Consider the following 10417-nt stretch of genomic DNA (forward strand, 5'->3'; position numbering starts at 1 on the left):
CTATGTCAGTGACTGAATGTGGCTGCCCATGTATCAGATTAATACTTTTGTCTAACTGATAATGATGAATTTTCCCATATTGATTTAATATATGGTGGTACATTGTGAGGTGGAAGTAAACTACCCACACATCTTTTTGCTTACTCCATTCCTGAAATAGGAATTCAGATGTTAATAAAGTGGTACTTTGAAAGTCAAGAGGGAATATTGAAAGGATGATTATAAATCAGTTCAGATATTTATTTACTTATTTATTTATTTATTTAAGAGACAGGGTCTTGCTGTGTTACCCAGGCTGGAGTGCAGTGACACAGTCGTGGCTCACTGCAGCCTCAAAATCATGGCTTACTGCAGCCTCACTGCTTCTGGGCTCAAGCAGTCCTCCTGCCTCAGCCTCCCAATGTGTTGGGATTATAGGCATGAGCCACCGTGCCCAGCCTCAATTCAAATTATTTATTGAACTTCCACTGTGTTCTGTGTTTGATGACGCAGAGAGATTTAACCGTTCATTCTTTTAAAAATAATTTCCCTTTTTATTTTGCTAAACCTTCCTGAGTGGCTTGTGCTAGATAAACTCGAAGTTCTCTGCATCTCCAGGTTTTTATTAATTTACTTTTTTTTTTTTTTGAGATAGAGTCTTGCTCTGTCACCCAGGCTGGAATGCAGTGGCGCAATCTTGGCTCACTGCAAGCTCTGCCTCCCGGGTTCATGCCATTCTCTTGCCTCAGCCTCTTGAGTAGCTGGGACTACAGGCACCCGCCACCACGCCCGGCTAATGTTTTGTATTTTTAGTAGAGACGGGGTTTCACCATGTTAGCCAGGATGGTCTCGAATTCCTGACCTCGTGATCGGCCCGCCTCGGCCTCCCAAAGTGCTGGGATTATAGGCGTGAGCCACCCCATCCTGCCTATTAATTTACTTTTAAAGCTGGTCTTGAGTTCTTGCTGCCCAGTATGGAATAGGTTGAATCAATTATGGTTTTATTCAGTAAATATTGAGTATCCAGTATTGTGCAGGCATTGGGCTGAAACGGAAATAACTAAACCAGCTTAACAGGCGACACAAAGGTATAAGCAAATGCATTGCTCTGTGGTAATTGTATCAGTGAAAGCATGTGTGGGGTACAGAGGTAGCAAAGAATGCAGGAGATTTTAATGCTGTCCAATTGAGGGCAAGAAGACCTCTCTGGAAAAGATGACAATTAGGTTTTAAGGATAAATAGAAGTTTTCCTATTTAGGGAAGCCACTCCAGGTAGAGAAAACCTGGAGTAGCTTTCCAGACCTGAAAGAGCATGGTGTGTTAAGGCAGTTTCGAACAGTACTGCCGGAATATAGAGTGGGATGTGTGGGGAGGGGGTGCTAGGAGACGGTAGGCATGCCTCTAGAGTGGGCCTGGCAATCAGTTGGGAGTTTTAAGTAGCCAGTCCAAATGTAAGTTAATTAAATTGCTTTTTTTCCCCTCTCTGAATGCCTTGGGAGAAGAACCAGGATGAAAGAGAGATCATTGAAGTTGGAGATGAGTGGACTTTTGGAAGGAAGCTTTGGAAGTTTTTAGAAATTTGATAATAGTAAATTATTGGGAATGTGGTGCCTGATTTTCTAGTAGGGTCACCTGGTATCAAATGTTCCAAGCAGATATTTTGAAGCAGTTGTACCCCTGGGAAGGGCGTGCATGCGGTAGCAGCATCTCTGACATTAAGCTTGCTTCTGTCTCCCGATTCCCAGAAGACCACGTGGCCTTAAACCGACGCTACACCTCTGTGCAGGGTGATTCTGTGGGCCCAAGTCACCCAGCACCTATGTTGCAACTGCTAGTGCCTCCCTTCACTTTGTATCAAACGACTTTTGTCATGATCTCATTCACAATACTAGCAGTCCCTGAGAGTGGAGCTGTGAAGTGATTGACGTGCCTGAGTTGGAAGAGAGTTAGCCACTGGATCGCTCATGTTTTACTCCCTCCACAATGCCGCAGTTCAGTGTTGTCCCAGATTTTATGCTTTTGCTTAGATTTCTCTGTTCTCTAATTTGTTAACAGTTTGTCTTTAATATTTCACAGGCTTTCTTGATCATGGATGGTGAAGATATACCAGATTTTTCAAGTTTAAAGGAGGAAACTGCTTATTGGAAGGAACTTTCCTTGAAGTATAAGCAAAGGTAATGTTGGAAAGCACAGTAAAAGTAGGGGAGGGCGTTTGGAATACACCATGTCTTGTTTGTGCATTTTTCTTTTTAACATAAAGCTAAATTTAGAATTGCAGATTTAGGATTCTAGGATTGAGATTCTAGAAACAGTCACCACATTGGTTATATTTAAATAGTGTAAACATGCCATAAGTCTTTATATTGTTCAAATTATTAAAATAGTAGGAAAACTGTCATTTATGATTTCTTCCGGTCGTTTGCCTCCTTTATGCTTTTTAGTAGACCAGGCCCTCTTTGGTCTGCTTTGGGGCACTGATTCTGCCTCATCATTTTGGTCATTGGGAGATTCTGATAAACTGTCTAGGGCTCCATAGAACAGACTTTACGTTCTCCTTAGGCTAGCATGATCAGTGTCTGGAGCCAGCAAAGCTTTGAGGGAGCGGGAGGAGCTTCAGGAGTATGGAACGTTTTATAAAATTTCAGTTATTTGGTTGGAAGAACTTTTAGGTAACAACCTTTTAAGCACCAAAACTTGTCTCAAATTTCTTTTTTAAAAATGGGATCTTTCTAAATAAAACATCGATACATTTTCCTATTTTGGTTAACAGAGTTTACTAAGTCTTATCAAACCTTTTACTGCCCTTTCATTATTGTTACCGAAGTCAGTTATTCTATTGTGCCAGTGGATATGAAAGGTGTGTATCTATGGCAGGGTTCTTAATCTTTTTTTGTGTCATAGATGTCCTAATAGGCTGGGGTAGCCTATGGACTCAGCATAATATTTTTAAATGCATAGAATAATAGAATTACAAAGAAAATCAATTATATTGGAAAAAGTTATCTAAATATTAAACTAATTTTTGGCATAGTAATATGTACTTCTCTATTAATGCATTAAATAAAAAAAGATACAGAAGTGAATGAAATAACTACCTAATTTTGAAATAGTCATGAGAATAAATGTATTTAGAGAGACATGCAGCAATTCTCTGGTGATGTGAATATGATGTCTGTTGAATATTGTAGAAGGAAATGCCAAATTTGTTACTTTAATGAAAGCAAAAATGCATTTTTCTCGCATCTGAGTTCTGTGGTGGAAGAAGCTAATGGTATTGAGCCATGTAGCCTTACTTTCCTTAAATATTATAATCACTAACTTGTGGCTCCTTTTTGGGCTTGTCATTTTCATTGAACCCTGAATATATACAGTAAGAGATGCAAAACAGATTGGCTTTAGTATATTTTATGACAGCATTAGCATTCAAGCAAAAATTATCGAATTGCTATAGAATCACCTCCAAGACGATCCTTGTGGTTCCTAGTGTAATTCATCTTTCCCGCTTTGTTTCTGATTAGCTTCCAGGAAGCTCGGGATGAGCTAGTTGAATTCCAGGAAGGAAGCAGAGAATTAGAAGCAGAGTTGGAGGCACAATTAGTACAGGCTGAACAAAGAAATAGAGACTTACAGGCTGATAACCAAAGACTGAAATACGAAGTGGAGGCATTAAAGGTAACTGCAGCAGTAGACGCTGGTGTCTAATGTGTTGGGTTTTATTAAAATGAGAAATATATTTTTCAGGTGCTTAAGAGAAGCAGGTGACAAAAAATAGTTTGAAAAAAAGGCTTAAAGTGAAATTTTGAATAAAATGTTTTCTTTCATGGAACCAGGGGAAAAGACGGTTTAGAGTTTAGGAGTTCACTTTGAAACTTTGTAGCTGTCACTTTTCTAGCTATAATGTTCCTAGCTATATTATTATAGTTCCTATAATTTTCAAAAGCTACCTGATTATTTGTTTTGACAGATAGATTGCGTCATTCTGCTGTATGTTTATAATTATATTGATAGGGAATATGCATTTATTTCATTATTGTTCATAGCCCTTTCAGTTTTGGAGTTTAGTTTGGGTTAAAAATTTCCCTTCTAAAAGGAATTTTCAGGAGCCAAAGGATTAACTCCTTTCTCTGCCGTTCACCATCTGCTATAGCCACGTGCTTGAGGGTGTTTAGTGTCTGGGCAGTGGGTGGGTTTGGGGAAGGTTGGGTGGGCAGGTAAAAGGTAGGGAATTTGAACTCTGTGCTTACCTAGGGCTGCATTTAGCCTGAAAACCCAGAGGTTTCCTCAACAAGTTTGGGGATTTTGAGGCAAGGGTTTTTGATATTACTTCTTTTCAGAGAGATTGTTACTGGGTTTCTTTCTGAGAGGAGAATGGTTGACAGAATTTAACACGAGTTTAGGTACTTAGAATGAATGTGTCATTTAGTTGTTTTTAAAATAATTGTTACAAGAGTGTGGGTAAATTCCTCGGGTTCCCCCCCACCCTTTTAACTTGAGTTACCTCTTTATTAAAGAGGACTGTATATTAATGACATGTACTTTCCTATACTGATGCCTTCAGGAGAAGCTAGAGCATCAATATGCACAGAGTTATAAGCAGGTCTCAGTGTTAGAAGATGATTTAAGTCAGACTCGGGCCATTAAGGAGCAGTTGCATAAGTATGTGAGAGAGCTGGAGCAGGCCAACGACGACCTGGAGCGAGCCAAAAGGTAAACGAATGACTGCATTTTGTTAGAAAAAACCACGTTGGTAATTAGTGATTAAAATCTTTATTAGGCTCTTCCCCTAGATCTTAGTCCCAGAACATTTGCGACTGGTGTTTCATGTCACCTGTAACTCATCGGATGGAAAGGAACCCCAAATCCTCATCTCCCAGATAATGCCCTTCAAAGCTTTTCTCTTTCAATTTTTCTTTTTTCCTTCTTTCATACACTATGGTCGATCCTATTGGTTTTGTTTTGTTTTTGTTGAGACAGGGTCTCGCATTGTCGCCCAGTCTGGAGTGCGGTGGCATGATCTCGGCTCACTGCAACCTCTGCCTCCCAGGTTCTAGAGATTCTTGTGCCTCAGCCTTCCAAGTAGCTGGAATTATAGGCATGTGCCACCACACCCAGCAAATTTTTGTATTTTTAGTAGAGACGGGGTTTTGCCATGTTTTCCAGGCTGGTCTTGAATTCCTGGCATCAAGTGATCCGCCCGCCTCGGTCTCCCAAAGTGCTAGGATTATAGGTGTGAGCCACCTCCCCCAGCCTAGGTTTTTTTTTTTTTTTTTTTTTTTTTTTAAAACTATCTCATGCATTCCCCCATCTTCCCTCTGTGCTCTTAACACTTCCATACTTCCTGTAGGTCCTCACATCTTATACCTGGATTCTGTAGTTACCTTCTAGCTGATAGGTCTTTATATTTCTATTCCTTTTTATTCTCTTTTGTTTTAATACTGGCTGATGGATTTTCTTCAAATGTTGATTTCAGTTCACATTTTCTGAGCAACCTACAGTGGCTTGCTATCTCTGTTGCCAAACTTTTATGCATCTGTAATTAGTTGTTTCTTAACCATTCCAAACTTAATTCCTATTGCTTTATAATTGTTTCCTGGTATTTCCTTCCTTAATATTTATCCAGTAAGTCTTAAGTGACTGACATGATGCTAAACTTACAGATGCGGAGCTAGTCTGGTCACTACCTTTGGGGGTGACAGATACGTACATTCACTATGATAATACCCTAGTTAAAAACAGTGGGCAAGCTGCTCCAGGGCATAAAGGAGGCAGCAGCCTGATTGGTTGTGGAGGGCAGCCAGTCAGAGGCTGAAGTGAAGTTGAAGTTACAAAGGGACACCCTATGCAAATGTCTGAGTGGTTGCAGCAAGCAAAGGGAATAGCCTCTGGTCCTTTTGTGACTTAGGTGTGGAAAGTTGGGGTTTTCCTTTTGATTTAGTTCTAGGAAGTCACTGTGAATAGACCTTAGGTTCCCTGACTTGGGACTTAATGTTTTAAACAAACTCTTACATATAAGTTTTGAAAAGTTTTCTTTCTGAAAATGTGTAAACTTAAATTGTATTGTGTTCAAAACCCAGTGGAGATATAAATAGTGTAACAAACAGCCTTTCCGTAGGGAACATTAAGGAATAGACGGGAATTTAAGAGAATATATTGCCCAAATGATAGAGACACTAAGTGCCAGCAGTGGTCAGGAAGGGGCAGGATCATCTTCTTTGAATGGGACCAGGCTGGCTAGGTCGGGAAATGTCATGAGATAAACTGACAGTTTCCTTTTGTACTATCTGTTTGCACATGTTATTTGTTTAATTCATGTACTCTAATTTTTCTTTTTAGGGCAACAATAGTTTCACTGGAAGACTTTGAACAAAGGCTAAATCAGGCCATTGAACGAAATGCATTTTTAGAAAGTGAACTTGATGAAAAGGAATCTTTGTTGGTCTCTGTGCAGAGGTTAAAGGATGAAGCAAGAGGTAAAATCTATAACTTAAAGAATACAATTGACCCTTGAACAATATGGGTTTGAATTGTATGCGTCCACTTATACTCTGATTTTTTTCAACCAAACACGGATTGAAAATACAGTATTCATGGTATTCAAAACTCTGTATATGGAGGGCGGACTTTTCATATATACGGGCCGACTGTGGGACTTCAGTATGCACCAATTTTGGTGTAGGTGGGGGTCCTGGAACCAATCCCCATGTATACTGAGGGACAACTGTGTTTGTCCTCCCTTACCTTACTGTCCCTATGCCAGAAGAAGCTTAGAATCAACTTTTTTTTGAGGCATAGTCTCACACTTTTGCCCAGGCTGGAGTGCAATGGTGCAATCTTGGCTCACTGCAAACTCCGCCTCCCAGATTCAAACGATTTTCCTGCCTCAGCCTCTCGAGTAGCTAGGATTACAGGTGCCCGCCATCACACCCAGCTGATTTTTGTATTTTTAGTAGAGATGGGGTTTCACCGTGTTGGTCAGGCTGGTCTCGAACTCCTGACCTCGTGATCCGGCCACCTTGGCCTCCCAAAGTGCTGGGATTACAGACGTGAGCCACCGTGCCTGGCCCCATCTGGCTAATTAAAAAAAATTTTTTTTTGTGGAGACAGGCTCAGTATGTTGGTCAGGCTGGTCTTGAACCCTTGGCCTTAAGTGATCCTTCTGGTTCTGTCTCCCAAAATGTTGGGATTACAAGTGTGAGCCACTGTGCCTGGCTTCTTAACCATTTTAAAGTGTACACTCCAGTAGTGTTAAGTATAGTAAAATTGTGTAAACAAGTTTTTAGAACTTTTTCATCTTGCAAAACTGAAACTATACCTTTTGAATAGTGACTACCCATTTTCCCTTCCCTTCAGCCCCTGGCAGCCACAGTTCTACTTTCTATGAAACCTCATATAAAGGAAATTATACAGTATTTGTGACTGGTTTATTTTACTTAGCATAATGTCCTCAAGGTTTATGCATGTGTAGTATGTGACAAAATTTCCTTCTTTTTAAAGGCTGAATAATATTCCATTGTATGTATTCATTTTATTTGTTCATCTGTGGGTGGACATCGAGTTGCTCCCATCTCTTGCTATTATTGCAAATGATGCCGCTGTGAACATGGGTGTGCAAATACCTCTTTGAGATCCTGTTTTGAATTCTTTTGAATACATGCCCAAAAGGAGGATGACTTTGTTCCTTTTTTAATGTAAGCAAATATTCTGTAGGTTAAATTGCATAATCGGAAAAGATAACATTAATTTTGGGTTAAAAACCTGATACTGGCTGGGTGTGATGGCTTATGCCTGTAATCCCAGAACTTTGGGAGACTGAGGCTGGCAGATCATTTGAGGTTAGGAGTTCGAGACCAGCCTGACCAACATAGTGAAACCCTGTCTCTACTAAAAATAGAAAACAAATTAGCCAGGTGTGGTGGTGTGCCCCTGTAATCCCAGTTACTTGGGAGGCTGAGGCAGGAGAATCTCTTCAACCCAGGAGGTGGAGGTTGCAGTGAGCTGAGATTGTGTCACTGCACTCTAGCCTGGTCAACAAAGCAAGAAGAATGACAAAAATTTAAACCACTCTGAATACTTCTTTTCTAAAACTAAATATTTCATAGTGATAATAGTTAATGCCAACCCATTTAAAATTACAAAAATGCACTTAGTTGATTTTGCAATAACCCCAAAACTACATCATTTGAAAATAAAAGCAAATGAGTTGGTGAAGAATATTTACTTTTGTGTGAATTGTACCGTGGACTCTGCACTGTTACTTTTTGCATACGAGCATAAGTAATTTCTCTCAGATTATAACATTTTTAAATTCTAAAAGATCATTTAGTCAGTAGTTTTGCCATTTTTATTCCCCTAGAAATAAAAGTTGTTAATAATTAAATAAATTCATTTTTGAGAAATAGTAATTTAGGAAGATCTTTATGACATTTTAGATGTCACTTTTCTTGATATATTTGCTCCGTCTAGTGAATATTCCTGCCCTTGTTTGGAATATTTTACAGATTTAAGGCAAGAACTAGCAGTTCGGGAAAGACAACAGGAAGTAACTAGAAAGTCGGCTCCTAGCTCTCCAACTCTAGACTGTGAAAAGATGGACTCCGCCGTCCAAGCATCACTCTCTTTGCCAGCTACCCCCGTTGGCAAAGGAACGGAGAACACTTTTCCATCACCGAAAGGTTTGTAATGTCTTTTCTTTTTGAGGCGGTGTGTTAAGATGATCAGCTTCAGGGGGTTTGTTGCTGAAGGCGATTGCTAGGGTTTAAAGAGTAATTTTAGTTTAAAAGTTGGTGAAGTCTAGTGCTATGTGAAACAGAAGAAGGAATTGTTTTCCTAGGCCACTCATACGTAGGAAACAGTGAAACGATGGCTACATTTAAGATGAGATTTTTAAAAGTTAAAAGTTTTAAAGGAAAGTTTATTTTTGGATGATAGCAATAGATTTTGTGATTACAGCAGTACGTTTAGAAAACACAGAAAAAAAAGAAAATAAAAATCATGTTATCTTACCACTTACAGGCACCCACCATTAACGTTTTGAGTTTTTTTTCTGTTGTGTGCTTGTGTGTGTTTGTGCACATCTTTTTGTCACATACAGATTTGGGGATGATATTTAAATACAGTTTTATTTCTTCCTTTTGCCACTTTCCATATCCTGGGAGACCTGAGGCGTTTCTACATAGAATATACAGAGAATCATTAAGTTGCCTTTCAGACTCATGTAAGACCAGCTTGAGTAGACATGCCCATTCTGTTACATGCTTCAGGAGCTGCCATTTTCAAAAGCATCATTTGGAGTAATTGATGATTGGCACATACAGAATACTCACAGTGCCATCAGCCAGTGTGTTTTTCTCAATCCAGATAAGCAGAAAAACCATCTAGTAGCCACTAGATAGAACCTTACAATAGAATCCTAAAGCTCTCAATTGAAATTTGTTTAGATTTTGCAGCTTGCAGTTCATATTTCAGCTACTCTCATCCCCCCATGCTTTTTTTTCCCCACCCTATATTGAAGCTGTCATCCCACCCTTTTTAAAATACGGGGTTTTATCTTTCAGAATGCTGTGTGGGCAGCTAGTACAGTGAGCTCTGTATGTCTCTGCTACTCAGTATATTATCACCAGCCCATGTGGCTATTTAAATGTATATTAAAATGAAATAAAATATAAAATTAAGTTTCTTGGTCACATTAAGCACATTTCAAGTGCTCAGTAGCCCTTCAGTAGATAATTCCACTTGTCTTTGCCTTGTTACGAGATGATATCAGATAAAGTATGTGAAAGTGCTATATGGTCATAAGGTGTTACTAATTGCACTAGTATGTGCCAGGTTTACTGCTGAGGACAAAGGGCAGGCAATAGATTATTAGCAGTCACCAGGAGCCCTCGTGGTCAGTTTTTCAGACTAGCCACTTGTGTTTTTGAAGATTTCCCTATTACATCTGAGGACTAACAGTTTTGGTTTTATGTTACTGATTAGAATTATGCAGATATGAAAATCCTTTAGTTGAAGACTCATCAGAATAGTGAAAAGCCTCAGTTGAGGTGACACCCATAGGTGGTGCACATTTTTTTTTAATAGCCCGTTAAGAGTTTTCATTCAGGACTTGGGGAGTCAACAGGACATGGAGCCTGCTCTGACACAGCATGAGATGTGCCAACTGTATGGCAGTAATATTTGCTTAATAGATACGTTTTTAATCTGGAACCAATAGCATGAATTTTCACGGGCTAACGTAAAAGCTGCTGTGTACTAGATCACTGCAATTTCATTACAAGAAAGCACAGAATTGGTAGGGTGCAGTGGCTCACGCCTATAATCCCAGCACTTTGGGAGGCTGAGGCGGACGGATCACTAGGTCAGGAGATCGAGACCATCCTGGCTAACACGGTGAAACCCCGTCTCTACTAAAAATACAAAACATTAGCCGGCCGTGGTGGC

At 39.6% G+C, this 10417-nt stretch overlaps 1 protein-coding gene across 1 annotated transcript in view; it reads left to right on the forward strand.

The window, feature by feature from the left end:
* Window positions 1-1723: 1723 nt before the first annotated feature.
* The window catches only part of NDEL1 (nudE neurodevelopment protein 1-like 1), a 24565-nt gene continuing 15871 nt past the window's right edge, over window positions 1724-10417 (forward strand). The window contains exons 1-6 of the mRNA XM_011958606.1: window positions 1724-1971; window positions 2057-2154; window positions 3499-3652; window positions 4539-4687; window positions 6314-6450; window positions 8479-8652. Of these exons, the coding sequence (XP_011813996.1) occupies window positions 1945-1971; window positions 2057-2154; window positions 3499-3652; window positions 4539-4687; window positions 6314-6450; window positions 8479-8652 (739 nt within the window). The 5' untranslated portion in view covers window positions 1724-1944. The remainder of the gene's footprint in view (window positions 1972-2056; window positions 2155-3498; window positions 3653-4538; window positions 4688-6313; window positions 6451-8478; window positions 8653-10417) is intronic.

This window comes from Colobus angolensis, unplaced genomic scaffold (assembly GCF_000951035.1).
Source record: "Colobus angolensis palliatus isolate OR3802 unplaced genomic scaffold, Cang.pa_1.0 Scaffold47, whole genome shotgun sequence".
In the NCBI taxonomy this organism is placed as follows: domain Eukaryota; kingdom Metazoa; phylum Chordata; class Mammalia; order Primates; family Cercopithecidae; genus Colobus; species Colobus angolensis.